The sequence below is a fragment of the Lepidochelys kempii genome, chromosome 7 (genome assembly GCF_965140285.1).
Source record: "Lepidochelys kempii isolate rLepKem1 chromosome 7, rLepKem1.hap1, whole genome shotgun sequence".
NCBI classification, from domain to species: domain Eukaryota; kingdom Metazoa; phylum Chordata; order Testudines; family Cheloniidae; genus Lepidochelys; species Lepidochelys kempii.
The window spans coordinates 61,440,816-61,467,062 of NC_136386.1; the positions used below are offsets into that span (position 1 = coordinate 61,440,816).

The 26,247-nt window shown below is 40.7% G+C and overlaps 1 protein-coding gene across 2 annotated transcripts in view; it reads left to right on the forward strand.

Moving 5' to 3' along the window:
• The window catches only part of VCL (vinculin), a 105,777-nt gene that overhangs the window by 21,492 nt on the left and 58,038 nt on the right, over positions 1–26,247 (forward strand). For both annotated transcript variants that reach the window (XM_073353147.2, XM_073353149.2), the window contains exon 2: positions 22,974–23,044. In XM_073353147.2, the coding sequence (XP_073209248.1) occupies positions 22,974–23,044 (71 nt within the window). The remainder of the gene's footprint in view (positions 1–22,973; positions 23,045–26,247) is intronic.

Below are 26,247 nucleotides of genomic sequence, written 5' to 3' on the forward strand. Positions count from 1 at the left end.
AAGGACTGACCTGTCTCCCAAGATCCGTGAGAGGGATGGGTCATCCTTCAGGATAGGTTGTAGATCCTTGACGACGCGTTGGAGAGGTTTTACTTGGGGGCTGAAGATGATGGCTAGTGGCGTTCTGTTATTTTCTTTGTTGGGCCTGTCCTGTCATAGGTAACTTCTGGGTACTCTTCTGGCTCTGTCAATCTGTTTCTTCGCTTCAGCAGGTGGGTATTGTAGTTGTAAGAACACTTGATAGAGGTATTGTAGGTGTTTGTCTCTGTCTGAGGGGTTGGAGCAAAAGCGGTTGTATCGTAGAGCTTGCCTGTAGACAATAGATCATGTGGTGTGGTCTGGATGAAAGCTGGAGGCATGTAGGTAAGTTGTAGGCTGAATTATCACAACAGTGTGAGTATTGCAGACAACAAACATCACAACTTTTATGGCAAGGGTGAGAATTCTGATTCATGTACTGGTCTTCAAATTAAGAGATGGTTCGGTCTTAAAAATATATACATAAATGGTTTGATGTGGGCTTCAATTTCCTTGAGAGAGACACTGTATTGAGTGCATGCTATATTCCCTGTCATTGTGTACACAGGGGTGCATAAATCAGCATTCATGTCTGACTCCCCGTCAGTATCCAAGCGAGGCTGGGGAAGCCAATGATCCAAGCAGCGGACCAAATTTGGTGATGAATCCTGGTCATGTACCACCTGAGGCACATTGCACATATGCTAAGAAGAAGATTGCATATTCATCCTGACATTATTGCTAAAATATATTATATTATTTTTAATACAAACTTTAGTTGAAATCAGACTCTGAACACTGTTTTCTTTTTCTATTATCTCAGTTTTATTTTTCTATGAAATATTTGTAGTGAACATCCTTCTAGCAAACTACAAAAATTTAAGAAACGTTGAATTGCACATAAACCTTTATGGATCACTTCTATTGAAGCATTTTTGCTTCATGATAGCATTCCAGTTGTAGTTGCTTTTCCCATTCCTTTTAATGTCTATTGGAGCTTTGACACTGGGCTCAAAATAATTGAGACTTGTATACAGAACAGCTAATAGGCTCTGCGTGGATGAACAAAAAATGTTTTAAAGCTAGTAGAATGTCTTATAAATATCTCATGGGTTGTGAACTTGTTCTTACACTGGAAGAACGATCCAAATTTCTCATTCCGTACCCACATGTACTGCTTTTTGAGGGGGAGAGGAACATTTGTTATACTGAATTAGTTCAAAAAGGTAATATAACACAATCTAACAAGGTTTGATTTGAGAAAATGTTGTGGTTGTTAATCTCAGTGTTCTGATGTAAAAATTGTGCTGTAGCAAAGATGAGTAAAAAGAACGAGGAGTACTTGTGGCACCTTAAAGACCTTATGCTCAGATAAATTTGTTAGTCTCTAAGGTGCCACAAAATACGCCTCATTCTTTTTGCTGATACAGACTAACATGGCTATCACTCTGAAACCTGTCAGCATGAAAGATGAGTAAGAGGATTCAGACAGCAAAATATTGCTTTGGCTGGTTTACAATTTCTTTATACTTGAACGTCTTTGTGTTTGCCAGTTTAAATTGTGTGGAGACACAGCAGCTATTCTCTTGTTTCACTGTTCAGCGGGTCAGCCTTCAGTTCAGATAAATACGAGACAGTAAATTGTGTATGGTAATTCCAAAGTTGTCTTGACTCCTTAGTAGTTCAAAAAGGCACAGATTGGTTCAAGGCAGTCTTTAGCTCAGCTTGGCACCAGTTAAACGGTAGAAAGCTTTGTTCTCTAGGGCTAGTAAAGTCTTACAAAATGTACTTTCTATTCATGTAGAATAGTGCTTGGTATTTTTGGATGGTGTTATCCTGCAATGAGCTTTCAAAGAGATGATGGGGAGCTTTTAAATAGTGAAACACTGATGGCATTAGCAGATGATCCGTTCTTCACATTTAGCTTCTGGTTGTGAAAATAGCAAAGTATGATGGTACTCCAACTGGACTGACATCAATATTTTAATTGTAGGGCTCCTGATTTTCAGTTTTAACTGATGAACACTCATAAAACACCCTGGTACATTTAAAAAAAAATCCAGTGTTTATTAGATAAACATAAATGGCTACTTGTATCTAAGGTCTTGTCTATACAAAGCAGTAATGCATACTCTATGGGGTGTGATATTTAAAGCACACTAATGCGTTGCATGGTAATTGGTCTGTCCAGACCCTGCTGGCACTCACTAAAGGTTCCCTATTGTGCTTTAATGTAGTGAAACAGAACCTTGATAAAGCACACTAAGGAACTGTACAGAGACATTACTCATTACAATATATACTATTGTAATGCATAATGGATAGACTGTACATTATTTACTACAGTATACATACAAAGAACCCCGAAAACCCTCAATTTCTGGACATGTATATAACACTCAGAAATAAACCCTGAAAAACAGAAGCCCTATTGAATAGTCCAAACTGTGGCTGGCAAGTAATAGAAGTGCTGCTGTGGTCAGAAAAATGAACCTTTTTTGGGGGCTGGGTGGGGCACAGGAAGGGTTTATGTTTTTCCCCTTTGTCACTGTTCATGATTTAGGATAGATTAATAGTAACCGAAGGAGATCCTCTGAAGAAGAGGAAACTCCTGACTAGATAACGGCCTCTAGGAGGGGGTCTAGAAGAGAAGCCATTTCAGGTTCCTCCCTCCCACCCTTCCCTTCTTACCCACTCTACTCCTACTTGGAGACTTGCACTTGACACCACAGGCCTCACAAATTGTCAGCTTTGGACCAAAACCACCACTCCTCCCCTCAAAAGGGTTTTGTAATCTGCTGAAGACCCAAGCCCTGATAGAGCAGGTATTGTCAGGCATTCTGAGCATCCAGAGAAGCTGGGTAAAGCTTAAATAAGAACAGATCCATGTGGATTGGTATTGGTTATGACTAGAACTAATTTGCTCTTAACAGAGGGTATCTTCAAATTTCCTCACTCTGGCAATGAATTCCCCTGATCAGTACCGTATGGGAGGTAAGAGCAGGACAGGTAATCATTGGTAGACCATCTGTCGCAGATCCACAGGATCAGTGCTATGTCCCCACCTTTGGAACAGTCTCCTAGAGGATCACGGTCAATGTGCCAGACCTTCCTTCAGGGTACACCAAGCAGCCTCACCACCTGCTGAGACTGAACCTCTAGGCTTTCAGTACTCCTGTTTCACACCGTGAGTGCTGCTCAATGTCTCCAACTGAGGGCAAGCCGACACTACAAAATTAAGTCAACTTAAGTTACATTGATGTACAGCCACTGCAGTAATTAAATTGATTTTGTATGTTCATGCTACCCTCCATCTGTCGGCGATGTGCGTCCTCACCAGGAGCACTTCCACCGATTTAATTGACAGTATTGGGCATGGACTGCTGCCAGGGGCTCCATTGCCCAGGGCTGATAGCTGCTGGGGCTCTGGCCTGTCAGACACCCGGAATAGTCAACACAGTGTGTACACTGTTACTAAGCACTGTGCTTCTCACAGAGGTGGAATTATTAGGTTGGTGTAGTAAGTGACAGAGGGTATGTCTACACTACCCGCCAGATCGGCGGGCAGCGATAGATCCAGCAGGGATTGATTTATCGCGTCTAGTCTACTCCCATACTCCACTGCCACGAGAGGCGCAGGTAGTCGATGGGGGAGCAGCAGCAGTCAACTCACCACGGTGAGGACACAACAGTAAGTCGATCTAAGTACCTCGTACTTAGATCAATCCCCCCCCCCCCGAGTGTAGACCAGGGCTTAGATCAGCAGGAGCAACTTTGTAGTGTAGACGCTTACAAACTTAGGTCAGTGTAAGCTACCTTATATTGACCAAACTCTGTAGTGTAGACCAGGCCTGAGATACTCCTGGTAGAATCTTGTACAGTCTTCAGGACTAATGCACCTCACCCAGTATTTGCAGTGATGCTGAAGCAGCATTTTCAGAATAGTAGGGTTTATTAGTTAGCTGGAACACAGAACTGGAAGTCCTTAGGTTAACACAGAGAAATAAAGGTTAAAGCATTGTCCATTCTGGACAGTCCAGAGGAATTCACCAGCCAAGCTGTTGTGAACTCTATTTTCAGACTGTGTTTCTCACTAACTTCCTTCCTTAGTCAGTTCCCAGGTGAGAGAGAGCATCCAAGCTTCTTCCAGAAACCAACTCTTTATTCTCCTGTCTCCTGCTCCTTTGTTCTCGAGCTGGGAATCTCTGCTCAGCTAGCCTGCTGAGAGGCAGGGAAACTGTCCACCCTTTGGGTCATTGGTTCGTAGGTATCAGTGTTCTGGTGATCGGGTTTTCCATTGTCTTCTCGGATTTTCCATTGATGATGGTTGGCCTTGGACAATCTTTTAATTCAGTCTGCTCAGACCGCTAGGGGACGGACAGACCCCCCCCACCCCCCGGCCTCTTGGTATGCCCTTAGAGCAGACTTAGTTCAAGTCTACACTACCGCTTAAGTCAATCTAATTTACGTCACTTGGGGTGTGAAAATACACCCCCCGAGGGATGCAGGTTACAGCGATCTAAGTGCTGTCCACACCAGCTCTATGTCCCGTTGACATAGCTTCCATCTCTCACAGAAATGGAGTATTTAGAGTAGTTGACATAGAGTGTTTTCACCAGATACGCTAGAGTCGCATAGAGTGTACGTCTGTGAGCAAGCTGCATACTAGACATTTGAATTTTTTTTCACAGTTTGTTATAGCTTTTACTGCTGCTACTTGTAAGTATTCTGCTGTGTGCGCCTTTCCTGATGTATCAATTGTTTCTGTAAGGAAGACATTGCCTTCTTCTGTTGTCACACAAGCACATACGACAGGATCATTGTGGACATTGCTCCACCCATCAAGACTCAGGTTAACAATTTTACCCGCTAGACCTTTTGCACACTGCTCAATTTCTCTTTCATACATTTTATCCAGCAATTTGCTTGTGACATCTGCCCTGTTGTGTGGACTGTATCCTGGTCTTAATGACTGAACCATGTTAATGAAGTGTGGGTTCTCAATCATACGGAAAGGAGAGTTTGTTGCATAAACAAACTGGGCAATTTTTTCATCGATTACTTCTTTTTGTAATCTGTTGGTTCTTATCACAAACTTATCTATGGTTATTTCTGGATGATGGAGATTTTTTTTTCCCCTTTGCTACAGGTGATATACTGTGGCTATGTGACATACATGATGTGACTGAAACACTATCATTGGCAGATAACTCTGAAATTATAGAAAATGATGGTGAACTTGAAGGTGGATAGTCTTCAGAATCCTGTATGTTGAGGATGGATTCTCCTAAACAAAATAAGTCAATGCAGTTATTTAATTATTATTGCCATACTGCTCATTTAGTATTACTCATTGCATTCACTGACACTCAGTACTACTTTAAAGGTGAAATTGTAAAAGGAAGATCTGCCTCTTTCAGCTATTTATTTATCACAACTGCATCTAAAATGATAGTACCATAGAGTAACAACTATATATTTTGCTCAAACATGAGAATTCAAGAATAGTCCAGAAGGAAGACAGGCAGTCCTTAAGAAAGAAGTATGAAATAAAAAAGTTTACCAACCTGAAGATCCTGCATGTTCAGACATGTTCCTTTCATCATCTTAAACACAGCTTCCTCCTGAGAAGGAACAGTTCTCATGATGTTTCATTTGGGTGACCAGGCCTTGCATTTCTTTGTTGCACTGTTTGCATTTTGCACACATGCCTGTCTTACCCACGGGTAGAGGAACTTCATTTAAATATTGTCAAACTGGGTCTCTCTCATGGCCTAGTACCATTATAGGTTTTCCCTTCTATTGGGAGAATGGTATGGTAGATCTCAAATCAATGAAGGCTACACTCAGAAAGACCTCAAGACTTCTTGAATATGGTGCTCAAACAGTTTCACTTTTGTTTCTACTGCCTGTCCCTCTCTTCTCACATTTATCTCCAGTCTTCTTCTCCTTGTCCAGATCTTTTTGATCCCCAACAATCTTCTATTTATTGAACTTTTTGAAACTTTGCACTTCTAGAGAGAGGTAAGGGATTGACTCTGTGTACACAAATTTGCAGAGGGACAATTGGGTTGAGGTCTTTTATTTCTCACCTCGATATATTATTTATTTATTTAAAACATTTTTGTTGTCAACAAGCATGTTATCTCTGGAGACACAAATCCACAGTTTGAGAACTGCAAAACTAAGCATCTCTGATGGTCTCTTCTAGACTTAGCACTGAGTCCTATTGAGTAGATAGAAAGATTAACCAATCTATACAGAAGCCTCTGGAACCCCATAAGATTGGGTCTCTGATCCATGAACTATTGGAACTCATTTACAAAACTTTTCTTAAAAATTACATGAATATATTGTCTCATACCATAGAATTAGAATTTATGATCCCTATTCCATGATGAGATACATTATAGTTCATTAAAGATATCTTAATTAAAACTATCTCTAGATAGGTGTTTTTTCCTCAAAAAGCATTTTATCAAAAAAATCTGATTTTAAATTAAAAAAATCATTTTTTTTTAAATCATTGATTTTTATCCACCCTGATTCCCAGTTACTTAGTCAAACATTCCTGTAGTGTTACCTCTGCCAGTAGGTAATGCATTTTCCTAGTGGTCTGTGCAGGATTAGTGTGCCTCCTTTGTTAGCAAGTGTCATAAAATCACAGAAGTGTAGGACTGGAAGGGACCTCAATAGGTCATCTAGTCCAGTCCCCTGCACTCAAGGCAGGACTATCTAATAACTAGACCATTTCTGACCGGTGTCTGTCTAACCTGTTATTAACCTGGTACTACATCAGTGACCTTGTACTTCCTCAGCACCTCAAAGAGGTTGGAAGGTGTGGGGGAAACATGTAGTCACTCTACATTCCATCCTTCTCTTTGAGTTGCTGGTAGGTTGGCGTAAAACTACCCATGACATATCCCAGCATTAAACTGTTCCAAAGGAAACTTAATTTTGGTGTTAACCTGATTTTCCAGCCTAATGTTGATGATAATTACTATAGCTTCTACCTAAGAACATAAGAATGGCCATACTGGGTCAGACCAATGGTCCATTTAGCTCATCCTGTCTTCTGACAGTGGCCAATGCCAGGTGCTTCAGAGGGAATAAACAGAACAGGCAATAATTGAGTAATCCATCCTCTGTTGTCCACTCCCAACTTCTGGTAAACAGAGGCTAGGGACACTCAGATGATTGGGTTGCATCCCTGACCATCTTGGCTAATAGACATTGATGGACCTATCCTCCAGGAACTTATCTAGTTCTTTTTTAACCCTGTTGTAGTTTTGGCCTTCACAGCTTCCCCTGACAATGAGTTCCACAGGTTGGTTGTGCGTTGTGCGAAGTACTTCCTTTTGTTTGTGTAAAACCTGCTGCCTATTAATTTCATTGCATGACCCCTGGTTCTTGTGTTATGTGAAGGAGTAAACAACATTTCCTTATTCATTTTCTCTGCACCATTGATGATTTTATAGACCTTTGTCATAGTCCCAATATTTTTAATCTATCCTTGTATAGAAGTTGTTCCACAGCCCTAATAATTTTTCTTGCCCTTCTCTGTGTCTTTTCCAATTCTCATACCTTTTTTGAGATGGGGTAACCAGAACTGCACGCAGTATTCAAAGTGTGGGCATACCATGGATTTATATAGAGGCATTCTGATATTTTCTGTCTTACTATCTATCCCTTTCCTAATGGTTCCTAACATTTGTTAGCTTTTTTCACTGCCACTGCACATTAAGCAGATGTTTTCTGAGAATATATATAAAAATACACCTATAGAATAAAACTGAAGTCTGTCATAACACTACTTTATTCTGGAGATTATGTCCCAGGTATCTGGATGCTCTCCAGTTACTCCTGACAGTGACACATGAGAAGTTGGCCTTGCCATCTTGGCGGAGCGACTCTTGCTGTTAACTGATATTAAGAGCTGTTGGCTTTGGTTTAAAGCTGCTTCTTGCTCTTTCTCTCACTCTTCCTGAGAACTCTTACTGTGGCTCTTACATTCCACAACTGGCAGAGAATGAGTGTTTCCTGTTCTTATATGGTGCTCATCACGGTAGTTCTGAGTACCTAAACTGGTAAAGGGTTCATAAACATGATGCATTTTGTACCTGCTTTCTTCAAAACAGAGCACTTCCTCTCCTCAAGACTGGCAGACCCAGCTGGCCTGAGAATCAATAGCCCAAGAATTCCTTTATGAATCCGGGTTTCCTGTATAGTATATTGTAGTGCTTTGGTCATCAGTGTGTCATCTGGTCTTCTGTGGTGCAAGTTGCTTGGAATCTGTTCCTCAATTTCCCATCTGTAAAATGGGATTATAATTTTGACTTGTGTTACTGCAGTTATACCTCCAAAGAAATTTAGAATTCAAAATAAACTAACTGCACTAATTTATTCTCTTCCTACCCTCCCCACGCTTCTCAATCCTGTCTTCAGACACAGAACTGCTATTACTTTGATTTTTCAGAAGAAAGGTGCTTGAAATTCACTGGAATTATCACCATGATACTGTTATGAAGTGAGCTGTAGCTCACGAAAGCTTATGCTCAGATAAATTTGTTAGTCTCTAAGGTGCCACAAGTCCTCCTTTTCTTTTTGCGAATACAGACTAACACGGCTGCTACTCTGAAATCTGTTAAAATACTGGCACTCCTGAGAAAGGCAGGGCTGGCTTCACTCTTGCCACTGCTTAAAACATAGAGATCCCTTTTCAATCTGGCATTTAGAAAGTCAGTGCAAGTATTTGCACATGATGAATGTAAGACCTTAAAATTCAGTACGTGGCAGCTAGCTGCATTTTTATTTGGATATATTAGAGCTCTTTATGCAACTCAAAATTACTGTTAAAAGTTAGCAGTATGTTTCAAGACTGACGTTTATGGCAATGGAGTACAGAAAGCAATTCAGATTTTTGTAATTAAATGCTGAAGTGAATCTTGGGACATTTAAAAAAAAAAAGAAAGCTGTTTATTGTGGCCAAGTGAGGTTATAGACAACAGAGAAAGTTTAAAAAGAGAAAGTGCTTTAGTGTGGGCTCATCTTAGAATCTGGGTGTGATCATTCTGTTTGTCCTGTCTTTAGTCGTTTCTACAAAATGAAGCATCTTGTGCTATCCCTGTTCATTCAGTTATTTAGTGCCATAAATGTACATGACCTTTACTAAATAAACACAATGGAAAGAGACATCATTAAGTTTGTCTTCAAGATCCAGTTCTTTAATGAAATTTTTGAACTGTCAATGAGTCTTCCCATTTGAGTAGATTAAGTTGACAGTTTCTAGAACCGTTTTTGTAACATTCCCGTACTTGAAGTATCTACCTGTGAGATGTTCATGATGGATGATGGAATGAACAGGGAGAAACTCTGGAAATTTGGAATTGTTTTTCAAGAGTCAACAGTGACAAATTTATCCAGTGGTACATCGGCACTTGTCAAAGCTTTGTCAAGTGCGTTCTTTATGTCAACACCACGTGTTGTTTCTTTTAACACCACTAAGTCCATCACTTCTTCTTTCACAGTTACATCTGCTGAAACATATATCCGCTGTTACATCTGCTGTTACAGCCGCTGACACAAATATCACTAGTTGTGTTTTATCTTGTTTATCTGTGGATTTGTTGACAGCTAGGCTGAATGCTAGAGAATTATTTAGATGGCTTTGTATCTTGCTTGCATTGATCTGGAAGGTACACCACTCTGTAGTCTGGTGCAAAATTGGAATTTGCTTTATTAGTCGTTGAAATTTTGTGTTACTTGGATCTAAAATTGCAAGCACTTCTGCAATATTCTTCTTAATAAATTTTCCATCGCTCTATCGACATTTAGCATGAGCAATACTCCAGGACATAACAAAATTAGCTTAGGTTGTATCAGCTTCCTTACTGAATGACTGACCTGTTTAGGCGTAATTTTAATGTGTTTACTTGTGTTTCCTTAATTCTGAATTCAGGAGGGTATTTAGACGAAAAGTTGTTGGGATTTGTTTCATAGTGACGTTTTAAGTTGCTTGCTTTATAATGAGTGAGCGATGCATTGCAGGTGAGGCACAGGGGTTTGACACCTTTAACAGTAAATGAAAAATCTTCCTCCCATTCTGGCTTAAAATTTCTGTTTTCTTCATACTTGCCTTTCTTACAATTTGACGATGTTGTCATTGTCATCCATGAAATAAACGTAGGGTTTACACTTAAGTTGCATTTGAATAGTTTTAGATTTATGAACAGTAAACACAGCTTGTAGTCTGCAGAATGCAGGGAGATGGCGAGCACATGAGGTCTGCACAGCACAATGTCTGAATACAGAACAATGCAATTTCCCGATATAATGCGCATGTGAGAGCTTCTCTTTCTATTGGTCTCACTCTCACGCTGTTGGGTTCACCCAGGCTTAACTTCTCTTAAAGCGTTGCCTGGAGCCCCCTAAGCCTTCCCCCATTCTCTGCCTACCAGACTGGAAGTGGGAGCTCGGGGCTTCTGTCCTGCGGGGGTGTGTGTGCGCGCGTACGTGCCGGGGCCTGGGGCTTCAGCCCTGTGGGGGAAGCTAAAGCCCCGATACCCCCGCTCTCCACAGGGCAGAAGCCCATTGCCTCCCCCCGACCCCTTCCACAGTCTGGTAGGTGTAGAAGAAGGGTGTGGAGGACTCCGCGAGTCACACACTAACTATAAAAGAGCCATGCAGCCTGCAAGTTTGGTCAGCCCTGCTATATAAATACATAATTTATAGTTGGTATTTAGAGTACTGGGATCTGTGTCACTTGAGTTTGTCATCTTGCTGAAGGGAGAAAACCAGCCATTAAACTTACTGGTTTAGGAGTCATTTTCACGCATCAATAAGTGAGCTCTTAGGACTGGGAGCACAAGTTCATACAGGCCACGTCTTCTCCCTTTCAGCGGAGGAAAGCTCTCTTCCCCCATTAGCAGAAGTGTGAACATTTTGTGATGTACTACTAAATTTTAGAGTGCTAAAAAGAAGTTCCTATCTTTCCTTCCCTCTCAAACGTCCCTATTAATACTTTACATATATTTCCATCTCTGCTTCTCCCTGGAAAAAGACCGCTAAACTTTTATTTTTTGTTGGAGTTGGGGTTGTTGACCAACACTAGGCCATCACTAACAGTGATACAAACATACCTACGTATCATTGATGTACAATATAGTCTGCCCCGCTCTTCAGACTAGTATGTTTCTATTAGATATGCAGAGGGGTTTAGCCCTACAATATCACAATTGCCCTACTTTTCATGAAACTCCCTGGTGGTATGCTTCAGTTCACACGTTGTCTTTCTCCAAATGTTTATGTATGTCTATAGAATTCTGTATCACCTACTGGAGCCACTTTGAGACTTAGAGATCTTTCACAGCCATAGGTGTCTTAAAAATGGGTCAGAGAACAGTTTTTTGGTATCTGCTGTGAAAGGTTTTCCTGTGTCTCCTTCATGTGAGGCAGAGTTAACTTATTGCAATTGTGCATTTTACCGACGAGACAATTGCCATTTTTCTTATGCATATATAAACTTTATCTGGAAAATCTAGGAGGAAAGAGTTAATCTTTGTATGGGCCTGATTAGAGTGGAGCTAGCATATTATAATCTTGAAGTAGTTCCATTCTCAGAAGTATTGCAGCAGGAGAGAAGCTTTTCATAATAGTGCTGGAAAAATTCTCCAATTAAAATATTTTGTATTGAACAGTTCACTGTGCCATACCTAATATTTGCTTTTGTGTTTCCTTCATGTTGATTTATGTACCTTGCATTTAATCAGAAACCTTATGGAGTGGACTCATTATCTGCACAGGGTTACTAGGCTTCTGCAGCATCAATAGAAATCAATTTTGCTATCCAAACGATGTCACTCATTCTGGTTTCTGTGTAGTCTTTTTCTGTAATTAAACTGTTTTAGTTGAATTGTAGGTTTTCATTCTAGGATTTCCTTGGCCATGGGCAGTTGGAACTGGTGTTTAAAAATTTCAGTGTAGCAAGTAGACTTGTTGCCTGATGATGGGGACTGATGGCCAAGCTTTAATTTTCTTGATTTATTGCCAGAGGATGTTGGAATGGTGCCTTGAAACTTCTGGAATTCAGTCTCCAATGTAATCGTGAGAAAACCAGCCAAAAAAAGCATATGTAAATGAAAGATAGGGCCTATAGATGGAACTGATTCAGCAAGGTATTTAAGCACATGCCTAACTTACAGTGCGAATAATTCTGTTGACTTTATTGAAACTACTTATGTGCTTAAAGTTAGGTGTGTGCTTAGGTACTTTGCTGAATCAGGCTATACTGAGGTTGGGTCAAGTGTTAATGTTGCAATGATAAAGATTTATTGTGTTAGAGGACCATAAGATACTTGATATGAACTACAGGTAAGAAAGGAAGAGCTTGGTTTCTTGCTGGTTTACTTACGGGTTTATCTTGCAGCTCCTAAGAAGATGTGGCTGCTTTTCACAGAAGAAGTGCTGTATATAGGCTTTATCAAAACGTTCATAAAATAGTGCTAGAGTATGCTTTTTAAACATCTGTCAGTGACACCTTTTAATCTCTTCTTTTGAGCTGGTGCAACTGATTTAAGAGCGGAAGTGGAACAGTTTAAAGGTCAAGGCGCTAAATGCGACAGGGATGAACTTGGATTGAGAAACGTGCACTAGAGCACTGGCTCTCAACCTTTCCAGACTACTGTCCCCCTTTCAGGAGTCGGAGTTGTCTTGCGCACCCCCAAGTTTCACCTCACCTAAAAACTACTTGCTTACAAATCAGACATAAAAATACGAAGCGTCGCAACACGCTGTTACTGAAAATTTGCTTGCTTTTTCATTTTTACCATATATTTATAAAATCAATTGGAATATAAATATTGTATGTAGTGTGACAGAGTTCCTGCTCTACCTTGGTGGGTCTTGCGCTTATTGGCGGATTTGCTCGCCTTGGAGCTTCACGGCAGCCCTCAGCTGCGCCGTTTTTCTGAATTCACAGTCCAGGTTGACTCCTCCTGTGTCTGACCAGGAATTGGGAGATTTGGGGGGAACCCGGGCCCGCCCTCTACTCCGGGTTCCAGCCCAGGGCCCTGTGCAATGCAGCTGTGTAGAGTGCCGCCTGGAACAGCTGTGCGACAGCTACAACTCCCTGTGCTACTTCCCCATGGCCTCCTCCCAACACCTTCTTTATCCTCACCATAGGACCTTTCTCCTGGTGTCTGATAATGCTTGTACACCTCAGTCCTCCAACAGTCCACGTTCTCTCTCTCAGCTCCTAGTGCCTCTTGCTCCCAGCTCCTCACACGCACACCACAAACTGAAGTGAGCTCCTTTTTAAAACCCAGGTGCCCTGATTAGCCTGCCTTAATTGATTCTAGCAGCTTCTTGATTGGCTGTAGGTGTTCTAATCAGCCTGTCTTAATTGACAGAAGGTTCCTGATTGTTCTGGAACCATGCCTGTTCCCTTACCCAGGGAAAAGGGACCTACTTAGGCTGGGGCTAATATATCTGCCTTCTTTTACTCTCCTATAGCCATCTGGCCCGACCCTGTCACAGTACATTTTAGTGTATAGAGCAGTATAAACAAGTCATTATCTGTATCAAATTTAGTTTGTATTGACTTAACTAGTGCTTTTTATGTAGCCTGTTGTAAAACTAGGCAAATATCTAGATGAGTTGATGTACTCCCTGGAAGACCTCTGCGTACCCCCAAGGGTATGTGTACCCTTGGCTGAGAACCACTGCACTAGAATAAAGCGGTTAGGCTGTGTTTTTCCTCATTATTCCTAGATTATTTATTAACTAATTTTCAAGATTATTTCAATTTGGATAAATACATTGTAAAATGGCTAGATGTTTCTATTTGCTTTATTAGGACCTTGATTTAACAAATTAGTTTTAAATATGTGAGTAGTCCCACTGACGTCAATGAACTGGAGTAGCGGGCAGGGAGTAGCCTGTAAAACGGGTGTTCTCCTAAAATAGCCTGTTCACGAGTCCTCCATAGTCTTCATTCATTCTTGCTCGTAAAGCATACTACACCTTCTCTATAGGATGCTGAGGTCATCATCCCATCAGACTATTTATTGGGATTGAGGAGTGACAAGTGAAAACTGCATTAAATCTGACAGCTTTCATGAGCCATCTAAACTCTATGTATCTTTATTCAGAAAATTCAGTTTTTTATTGCTAAACCAGAGCGTGTAAAGTAGAGTTGCCCTAGTTTATTCTTCGGTAATTTTTTAAATTAAATCCTGCTGGGTGGCGGTATATGGGGACCGAGTCCCATAGAGCAACTTCGAACTTGAGCCATATTTAAAAAATGCTGTTGATTGCCTATAGGAGCCAAATGTTTTGCCATGTTTCAGTGGCTACTATTGTGTGTGGTTGCTAAATTTGGTCCTGTATTTACATGCTAAATAAATATATAAAATAAACTGCAAATTAAACATTGAGTTTACAGTCTCAGATCAGAGTGATCTGAATAAAGCATCTGATAATCTCACCCAGTGTAGTAAATATTTTCTGTTACCGGACCTCAAACTTAGGAGTTCTATACAAACAGGAGACTGGCATAAATTTATCATAATTGCTGGCTGATTCCAATAGCATTTGACAGATGCTTATTTTTAGCCTTGCAGCGGAGGCCATTTTTTATTGTTTTAGGGCTCACAGAAATGATATTGACCATCAGCTCCTACAGCCTAAATATTTTGCTCTGGATATTGCAGTTTGACATTAATGTGGGTCCTGATATGTGTGTAACCAGGAAGTTGTTTTCCATTTGCCCTTTAATGCTTCAGTGGGTCATTAGTATTTGTTTTCAAGACAAATTCCTAAGAGATGAGGAAGATGAGAAACTGCAGAAGTTGCAGAGGATTTGATTGAGTTGCACAGATAAGTAGATAATTTCTGACATGAGTTTTAACACACAATTGCTAAAACATCTTCTTTTTCACAGTCTGTGTATTCCTTATTGGCTTGCTTTAAAATCTGGAAATATTTTAAAATCCTGTTGCTGGCTTAATGCATATGCATGTGGTTTGGGGTAGTGATGATATATTTCTTGGATATAAACTAGACAAGTTCGGTAGATAAGGTCATTTTCTGCACAAGCCATTCCTAGCATTTGTTATGCTAAATTTGTTTATTTACCTCTTCGGTTTTTATCAGTTATCCAGCTGACAAACCCCTGGCCACACTGGTGTTCAGCTACAGCACCTGAATTTATTTGTTATGGTCTTTAATAGTAAGGATGAAAGTCGACTGCTGCCTCTCTCCTCCCCCCCCCCTTTTTTTTTTTTTTTTGGTCTTGTTGTTTGACACCGGTGAATAATTTCATGGAAAACAGATCTTGTTTTAAACAAGCTTTTAAGCTGGGGCACAGGGTCCAGGGCTGCTCCACGCAGCTCCTGGAAGCCGTGGCATGGTTCCCCTCCAGCGCGCCAGTGGGAGCAGCAGGGGTGGTGCCTGCGGACGGGGCAGCGTGGAGAGCCATCTGGCTGTGCCTCTGCATGAGAGCTGGAGAAGGGACATGCCGCTGCTTCCAGGAGCCGCTTGAGGTACGCGCCGCCCGGAGCCTGCACCTCTGAGCCTCTCCCCCTGCCCCATCCCCCTGCCCCATCCCTGATCCCCCTTCTACTCTCTGAACCCCTTGATCCCAGCCCGGAGCCCACAACCACAGCCAGAGCCTGCACCTCTTCCTGCATCCCAAACCCCTCCCCCAGCCCTGATTCCCCTCCTGCCCTCCGAACCTCTCGATCCCAGCCCAGAACACCCTCCTACACCCCAAACTCCTCATCCCCAGCCCCATCCCAGAGCCCACACCCCGGCCAGAGCCCTCCCCCGCCCCGACTCCGAGTCCCCTCCTGCATTCTGAAGTCTTCATTTCTGGCCCCACCCAGGAGCCCGCACCCCCAACTAGAGCCCTCACCCTCCACACACACTCCAACCCCTATTTTCTGAGCATTCATGGCCTGCCATACAATTTCTATTCCCAGGTGTGGTGGGCCGAAAAGTTTGCCCATTCCTGCACCCTGGGCTAGTGAAGGAGAAATAGAGCTCAGGAACAGGTTTGCGGAGTTGAAAAATGAAGAAGGGGCACAGCAGGTGGTCACTGAAGGTGGGAGGGCAAGGAAGAAGAGAAGAGCAGCTAATTCTATAGGAAGAGGGGAAGAGTCAGTGGAGATAACAACACCAAATATGAGCCCCAGGAGGATACAGGATGGGTTGCAGAGAATTGCAAGGGAGAATAGGAATCGAGAGGACTTGCAGCCAGAGGGAACAGGGGATAGACTGGAGAATCGCACCATCACCAGGAAAAGGCAGGTCTACATGATTGGGGACTCCTTACTGAGAAGACTAGACAGGCCTGTAACCAGAGCTGATCCAGAGAGTAGAAGGGTGTGTTGTTTGCCAGGTGCTAAGATATGGGATGTGGACCTGAGGTTGAAAAGGATCGTAATGGGAGCGAGAAAGAATCCACTGATTGTCCTTCATGTGGGAACAAATGATAGGGCTAGATTCTCTCTGGAACGTATCAAGGGAGACTATGCCAGCCTGGGGAAGATGCTTAAGGAAATCGAGGCTCAGTGGGATTCTGCCTATTCCTAGAGAAGGGCAACAAAGGTGTGACAAGATTATGATGATCAACAGATGGCTTAGGCAGTGGTGCTATAAGGAGGGCTTTGGGATGTATGGCCACTGGGAGGCATTTGTGGACAGAGGACTGTTCTCTTGGATGGTCTTCACCTGAGTAGGGAGAGAAATAGACTTCTAAGATGGAGGCTGGCACAACTGATTAAGAGAGCTTTAAACTAGGAATTTGAGGGAGATGGTCGGGAGATGTCCAGGTAATCTCCACACCGGATTTTAACATTGAGAGAGAAGAAAACGAAGTAAGAAAGGATACAGCCGTGGGTAGGAGAATGGACATAAGGAGGAAGGGCAGTGTAGATACCAGTCTAATAGGTGATTCTGGCAGTGGAATGTCTGTGCCTAATTGGGTAAAGAATGTGGGCGAAGCCAAACAGCAAAAATTAAGATGTTTGTACACTAATGAGAGGAGTCTAGGTAACAAAATAGAGTAACTAGAACTACTGGTGCAGGAAGTGAAACCAGATATTATAGGGAGAACAGAAACATGGTGGAATAGTCGTCATGACCGGAGTACAGGTATTGAAGGGTATGTGCTATTCAAGAAAGACAGGAATAAAGGCAAAGGTGGTGGAGTAGCACTGTATATCAATGATGAGGTAGACTGTAAAGAAATAAGAAGTGATGGAATGGATAAGATAGAGTCTGTGTGGGCAAAAATTACATTGGGGAAGAAAGCTACTGGAGCCTTCCCTGAGATAGTGCTTGGGGTATGATATAGACCACCGGGATGTGATTTGGATATGGATAGAGCCCTCTTTAATGTTTTTAATGAAGTAAATACTAATGGGAATTGTGTGATCATGGGAGACTTTAACTTCCCAGATATTGACTGGAGACAAGTGCTAGTAATAATAGGGCTCAGATTTTCCTGGATGCGATAGCTGATGGATTTCTTCACCAAGTAGTTGCTGAACCAACAAGAGGGGATGTCATTTTAGATTTGGTTTTGGTGAATAGTGAAGACCTCATAGAAGAAATGGTTGTAGGGGACAATCTTGGTTCAAGTGATCATGAGCTAATTCAGTTCAAACTGAACGGAAGGATTAACAAAAATAAATCTGCAACTAGGGTTTTTGATTTCAAAAGGGCTGATTTTCAAAACTTAAGGAAATTAGTTAGGGAGGTGGATTGGACTGAAGAACTTGTGGATCTAAAGGCGGAGGAGGCCTGGAATTACTTCAAGTCAAATTTGCAGAAACTATCAGAAGCCTGCATCCCAAGAAAGGGGAAAAAATTCATAGGCAGGAGTTGTAGACCAAGCTGGATGAGCAAGCATCTCAGAGAGGTGATTAAGAAAAAGCAGAAAGCCTACAAGGAGTGGAAGATGGGAGTGATCAGCAAGGAAAGCTACCTTATTGAGGTCAGAACATGTAGGGATAAAGTGAGAAAAGGCAAAAGCTATGTAGAGTTGAACCTTGCAAAGGGAATTAAAACCAACAGTAAAAGGTTCTATGGCCATACAAATCAGAAGAAGAAAAAGAAAGAAGAAGTGGGACTGCTAAACACTGAGGATGGAGTGGAGGTTAAGGATAATCTAGTCATGGCCCAATATCTAAACAAATACTTTCTCTCAGTCTTTAATGAGGCTAATGAGGAGCTTAGGGATAATGGCAGGATGACAAATGGGAATGAGGATATGGAGGTAGATATTACCACATCCGAGGTAGAAGCCAAACTCAAACATCTTAATGGGACTAAATCGGGGAGCCCAGATAATCTTCTTCCGAGAATATTAAAGCAACTGGCACATGAAATTGCAAGCCCATTAGGAAGAATTTTTAATGAATCTGTAAACTCAGGGGTTGTACTGTATGACTGGAGAATTGCTAACGTTCTTATTTTTAAGAAAGGAAAAACAGTGATCATGGTAACTACAGCCCTGTTAGTTTGACATCTGTAGTATGCAAGGTCTTGGAAAAAATTTTGAAGGAGAAAGTAGTTAAAGACATCTATGATTGAGGTCAATGGTAAATGGGACAAAATACAACATGGTTTTACAGAAGGTAGATCATGCCAAACCAACCTGATCTCCTTCTTTGAGAAGGTAACAGATCTTTTAGACAAAGGAAATGCAGGGGATCTAATTTACTTCGATTTCAGTAAGGCATTTGATATGGTTCCACATGGGGAATTATTAGTTAAATTGGAAAAGATGGGGATCAAAATGAAAACTGAAAAGTGGATAAGGAGCTGGTTAAAGGGGAGACTACAATGGGTCATACTGAAAAGTGAACTGTCAGGCTGGAAGGAGGTTACTAGTGGAGTTCCTCAGGGACCGGTTTTGGGCTCAATCTTAATTTAATCTTTTTATTACTGACCTCGGCACAAAAAGTGGGAGTGTACTAATAAAGTTTGCAGATGACATAAAGCTGGGAGGTATTGCCAATATAGAGAAGGATCGGGATATCATATAGGAAGATCTGGATGACCTTGTAAACTGGAGTAATAGTAATAGGATGAAATTTAATAGTGAAAAGTGCGAGGTCATGCATTTAGGGATTAATAACAAGAATTTAAGTTATAAATTGGGGACACATCACTGGAAGTAATGGAGGAGGAGAAAGAGCTCAGAGTATTGGTTGACAGGATGACTATGAGTCACCAATGTGATATGGCCATGAAAAAAGCTAATGCGGTCTGGGGATGCATCAGGCGAGGTATTTCCAGTAGAGATAAGGACATGTTAGTACCATTATACAAGGCACTGGTGAGACCTCACTTGGAATATTGTGTGCAGTTCTGGTCTCCAGTGTTTAAGAAGGATGAATTCAAACTGGTACAGAGAAGGGATACTAGGATGATCCGAGGAATGGAAAACTGGTTTTATGAAAGGAGACTCAAAGAGCTGGGCTCGTTTAGCCTAACAAAAGAAGGCTGAGGGGAGATATGATTGCTCTCTATAAATATATCAGAGAGATAAATACTAGGGAGGAAGAGGAATTATTTAAGCTCAGAACCAATGTGGACACAAGAAGAAATGGATATAAACTGGCCATCAGGAAGTTTAGACTTGAAATTAAACAAATATTTCTAACCATCAGAGGAGGGAAGTTCTGGAACAGCCTTCCAAGGGAAGCAGTGGGGGCAAAAGACATATCTGGCTTCAAGATTAAGCTTGATAAATTTATGGAGGGGATGGTATGATGGGATAGCCTAATTTTGGGAATTAATTGATCTTTGACTATTGGGGTAAATATGCCCAATGGCCTATAATGGGTTGTTAGATGGGGTGGGATCTGAGTTACTACAGAGAATTCTTTTGTGGGCGTCTGGCTGGTGAGTCTTGTCCACATGCTCAGGGTTTAGCTGATCGCCATATTTGGGGTCAGGAAGGAATTTTCCACAAGTACAAACTGGCAGAGAGCCTGGGAGTTTTTTGCCTTCCTCTGTAGCGTGGGGCACTTGTCACTTGCTGGAGGATTCTCTGCACCTTGAAGTCTTTAAACCATGATTTGAAGACTTCAATAGCTCAGACATAGGTTAGGGGTTTATTACAGGAGTGGGTGGGTGAGATTCTGTGGCCTGCGTTATGCAGGAGGTCAGACTAGACGATCATGGTGGTCCCTTCTGACTGTAAAGTCTATGAGTCTATTATGCAGTAGAGGTGTTTGGGAATTTTTCAGAAACATTTTTTTTGTCAGGTTTCAGATTGGTAGCCATATTAGTCTGTATTAGCAAAAGCAACGAGAAGTCCTTGTGGCACCTTAGAGACTAAATAAATTTGTTCGTCTCTAAGGTGCCAGAAGGACTCCTCGTTATTTTTTGTCAGGAAAATGCTGATTCATCAAAACAGTTTGTAGGAATGGGCTGATTTCAACAAATTTCTTGACTTGAATGTTTTTTTAAATTTTCTAATAAAAATTTTTTTTTCATTCAAAATGACAGTAAAACCATTTTAAAAAAAGCCAAAATCAAACTGAAATGTATTGAAATTATCTGTATTTCTGTTGACCCAAACAGACTTTTTTTTCCAAGTTTTTGGTTTGAAAAAATTTTGAGATTTCTACTTTTCTCATCCCAGCTAGTGTTTGGAAAAAATTTCAAAATCTCAAATTTTCATGGGATGGGTAAACAGATGACTTCCCAGCTCTATTATACCAACTTTGAATGCAAAAGACACAGATGTTTATAATTTATTTTGACTTGTTATAGTCTGCATATATGCAAAAAAGAAATTGAGAACTACCTCCACATGAAGTATGGATATTCTTTTCTCAAATATTCACACAGCTCTGATGGTCTTCAGTGGGAGTTTCTGTTATGTATCCAAGGGCGGAAATGACTCCTGTACCTTGCAAGTGTAGCACTCCTAAGTTACAATATGTATGTTAGTGGTAAACGTGGACTGTTTTTTCGTGTAAGAACTAGAAAATGTCAGGGCTATATTTTCCTGTGTCTTGTCCCTGTAATGTTTAGAACTGTACTGAAAAGGTCAAATGGGGACAGTGCTGGTGAGCAGAGTGTAGCTTGTACTCCTGAAAGACAGTCAAGTGTTGAGGTTTCAGAATAGCAGCCGTGTGCAAGCTGTGTGTGTGTCTTATGGATTCTGACAAAAGTTTTAATAATATGCACCAGCTTTAACATCTCTTTGGTCTGGGAGTATAACTCAGGCAAACCTCTTCGGTTTAATGATTGTATGTTAAAACATATTTGTGGGTACAGTAAAAATTAGGATACAATGTTGTCTTGTCTGTAGCTCAGGCAGTCCTGGAAGCACTTAATACAAACTAGTGTCTGGGTTAAAGACCTTCTGCTTCCCTGGGCCTTGCTGAATGGTTTATTCAGCTGGAAAATACAGTGAACAATGCAACTGGAAATACTCTGTCAAGTTTATGATCTCATAGACCACAGAGAACCAGCTGCTGATTTAAAAGATTTGTGTAACACAAGAGCTATTGTGTATGAAAACAGTGAATGTTGTTACCCTGATCTTAGTTTAGTCCCATAATTGTTAACTGTAAGGGGAAACTTGTGCACCATTATTTTTGCCTGAGGATAATCTATAGTGTGTGTGCGTGTGTTTACTTCCTAATAGGCTAGTCAGGTCGAAGGGTAGAAGAGGTATTTGTTTTGTTTGTTTTTTACCTTGGAGTCTTCTTTCTGATTCACATTTTATTGGCAAGCCTGCAAAGGTTATTGGGGATATAAAGTTCCTTCTCTTTTCTTGCATAATTGTGCAAGAAATTATGATTTTTTTTCTTACAATTTTTGTAGGGGGAAAAACCAAACTAGCTGCTTCTCTGTTTCTGCATTGAGATTTAGTAGAGGTGTCACACAGGACATAAAATGTCTTTATTTATAATACATGATAATGTGACTAGCACCAAGGTCATGTTGATGTACTTACACTAATGATGCAATGTCCAGTTTTATTTGGCTATTAATATGTACTTTTAAAAAGTGCTCTCATTTAGCATATACACATGCTCACATAAGTGGAACCCCACAAACCCATAAATAAGATTGCTATAAGACTAAATGTGCAACTCATGTTGTTTGCTTTATAAAAATGATTAGCTATTTTTATGGCTCAGTGCTGCAGCTGGTGTTCTTGAAATGCATATTACCTGTAAAAAAAGAATTGTCTTTCAGCAGTAGCGAGAATTGTTTCCTCGAAACTTGACTGCAGCAATTTTGGAAAGCAATGTTTGTATTGGTATTATTAATTTGACCAGATCTGTACAGAGAGCATTACCATACTGCACTCCACAAAACTTGCACGGTGATTAACAAGCTGTTTATTGTCCATGAATTTAATGCTTTCCAAAAAGAGTAAACTTTTTAAAAATTCTACTATTTAGCACCTATATAATGCTTTACATATTCAAAACTCTATACCAAGGATCCGCAATGTTTGGCAAGCAGCCCACAAGGGTAAGCCTCCTGGCAGGCCGGGCCAGTTTGTTTACCTGCAGTGTCTGCAGGTTTGGCTGATTGCGGCTCCCACTGGCTGCAGTTCGCCACTCCAGGCCGATGGGGGCTGCGGGAAGTGGTGCAGGCCAAGGGATGTGCTGGCCCCTGCTTTCCGCAGCCCCCACTGGCCTGGAGTGGCGAACCGCGGCCAGTGGGAGCCATGATCGGCCGAACCTGCGGATGCAGCTGGTAAACAAACTGGCCTGGCCCGCTCCGCCAAGGGGGCTTACCCTGGTGGGCTGCATGCCAAAGGTTGCCGATCCCTGCTCTATATAAACATTACCAAAACTAATAAAAGGGCTTGTCAGTTACTAGTTCCTTTTGTTGGTATATGATCTGATTGATGTAAGCATTAAACTGAATCCAAAGCTGAGGGGTTAAATATGACTCTTGGATTTTTCATACAGGTTGGAAAAGAAACAGTGCAGACAACCGAAGACCAGATTTTGAAAAGGGACATGCCACCAGCCTTTATCAAGTAAGTTTATCAACATATTCAAAATGTCTGTCATAGGTACAGGAACCTACATCTAGAAGTAAATGTTTCTTTACAGTGAGGGGGAGGGGGACTTTATTTTTAATGGCCTTTATTTTAATATACCTTTTACTTCCGGTCTCATTTACTTGCTCAGGCAATGTCTACACTACCGCGGTAAGTCGGCCTATGCTACGCAACTCTAGCTACGTGAATAACTCTCCTGTCGACTTACCTTACTCTTCTTGTCCGGGGTAGAGTACAGGGGTCGACTGGAGAGCGATCTGCTGTTGATTTTGCAGCCCTTCACTAGACCTGCTAAATCGACTGCCGGTGGAACCATCTCAGGGCGTCAGTCCCGGCTGTAGTGTAGGCCTGTCCTTAGGCAGAAACATTGTAGGCTTTTGCTAACAGGAGTAGCCAGGTGCCAAATCTCTGCCAGAGATAGCTACTTTGCTAGCCTTTACTTGTATGGGTAGCTTCCCCCCTTCTTCCCCCCTTCCCCTCCCCATGGTACGTTTCTTTCCCTCTGGAGGGACACTGATGGAGGGCGCACAGTATTTCTCCGTGCATTGGTATTAAGCTGTGCTAAAGAGCTTTTTCTGACATTTAGTGCTGTTCTCCCCATAAGTGTTTTCCATTCTTTTGGCTGGAGGAGGAGTATGTCAGTGACTGCATAACCAGTTGCTGCATAACAGGACTTGGAAATATTTTTAAGACACCTAAAAACTAACTGACTAAAAACTAACTCACTTCTAATTAAGTTCATGGCTCAGAACTGAAGATAAATGATTTTCTCCTCTGTGGCCTTGAGTCTTAAAAATGAAACATCACTTTTTAGTGGTCATTAAACTGCCACACCTGTCATTGTCAAATGACAAACTCTCATTGAAAAGACTTCCCTTACCCAGCCACCCCCTTGAATTCAGTGTTTTCTTTATTAGCAATTTCTGCTGGCACATGCTAAGTCACTGAATATGCTAATGTTTTCTTGAGAGAGAGAGAGAGAGAGACAAGATGCTCAAGAACTAGAAGCGGAAACTACTGAACCAAATACTAAAATAATAAACAAATGAGTACTGTGAGTGTGTGTGTATGGGAGGAGGGGAACAGAATGGTTCTCAAAGAGAAACATTTTTGAATAATTTTCTAAGAGTTTGTGAAGATTTACATGCATGGCAGGGCTACGTTTATTGTTTTGGAGGCTTACATTTTTTGTATTGCTGCTCCTTTAAAGTTATGCAAAATGGTTTATTTTGTTGCCCTTTGCTGTCCAAGATGTATATATAGATAATAAAGTGAAGCCATGGTTTAGTTGATACCCTTTGTTTAGGAGCGTGATAGAAGAAGCAGGTGGAAGAAATTAATAACTTTCCTGGAATTTAGTGAGCCACCACTGCTTTGTGGAAATGTTTTAAGTATCCGTCATTAAGTCAGTATATGTTAGAGTGAAGCGGAATTGTGTTGGAAGTTTTGTGAAGGATATCTAAGCAGTAGATATTGGGTAAACCCTGAACAAATTCATTTTTAAAAATAAATATTTTGCCAAGTATCAAAACAGTTAGCAAAACAGTGTACTTGTATAAGACTGGGCTTTTATATTTTATCTCTGAAATGTTTGTTCATGTAGATGATTATTCCAGCTGGGAACAGAAGTAAAAAATGGACTCAAAACAGGTATCAGACTTACTCGCGTCTTTTAAAATGGACATAAAAAAAATCTGTATATTTGGGAAACGGGCCTAAGCGGTCAGTGTTCTGAATAAAGCTGCATAATTAGTAGACCTCTGCCCACATGGGTAAACTTGGCTTACACCGAGAGGTGGTTGTGGAGAGATTACTTATGTATTTTGTCAGTACAATATTTGGTTGGTGCTAAAATATAAATTTTTATAGAGTAATGGTTACAGTACAACTTTCTGGTCAAATCCTTTCTTTAGTGTATTTTAATGATTTTGATATGTCCTCTGCATTTTGCTGTTTCAGCATTTTTGAGGGGCTGCCAAGCTGGGGGAGGAAATGGAAATAGCATCAATACATAGGTAAAATAGAAGATGGTCACTTTTTTCTAATTGGGAGCACAAAATAAAGCAGTACAGGTGAATAATTTTGTTCCCTTGTCTTAAAATTTGCTTGCAAAGTAGGTGAAAAAGTTCTAGATTTTCTTGTTTTAGATGGTCTACTACAGAGAAACAATAACACAACTTTATATTGTAGAATATGTTTTGTCTGTAGCGTTCTTCAAAAATTTTAGTGTTGTCAGTTAACTTTGATCATTTTGAAAACATGGTTTTAGTGATCTACATAGCTCATTTTGAAAACAAATTTGCTGATGTTAAAGTAATACTGAATAGGTATTTGTGACTGAAGCCAATGTATTTCATCACTATGGTTGCAAAAACAAGTGCAGTCCACAGAAATGAGGTTTGTTAGAATAAAAGTTAAGAGAAATGAAACTATTTATTGCCCGTGTCTTAAATATCTGAAGTGTTTAAGGAAAAATGAGCAAAATGGATTGTGATTTTACAATAATAAAAACATATAATCTTTATAATGTTGTATACCTACTGTAACTTAACTTGTGCTGCCTCAACTGTGTTGTATTCCCTTATCTTTTGCTTGTAAGAAAATAACATGTACTGCCCACAAAAGTTAGTAATTAACGATGCTGAAGTCTAGAATACAGAGTTTACTTTTGCTGGTTAAATGTGCACCATTACATCACATTTCTTTAAGAGACAGTCTGGGTCTCTCAGGTTCTTTTGAGCATTTGATAATTTGATTAGATCATAACAGTGGCTAAAAGTATATTCACAGCTTTTATTATAGACCTTATTCTGTTGTAAGAACAAAAGTAAAACCTTGGTAACACGAGTGCATGCTTAATTGATATATATGTCTGACGTTGAGTATTGCTGTGATACCTAAAGACCTCCAGACAGTTAATTATTCCACTACAATTGTGTTATTTCTGATTCTTTACAGAATCTAAAGAATTTAATATCTGAACATAAAAATTGTCATCATAAATATGCAGACTTTCACAGAACCACCATTTTTGATAAGCACTGGTATGCAGTATAATAAGTACAAATATATCAGTTATGTAATTTGGGTTATTTTTGGGGCTATCAATTAATTGCAGTTAATGCCTGTAATTAACTGAAAGCAAAATTAACTTTTTTTTTTTACGTGTTAATCACATA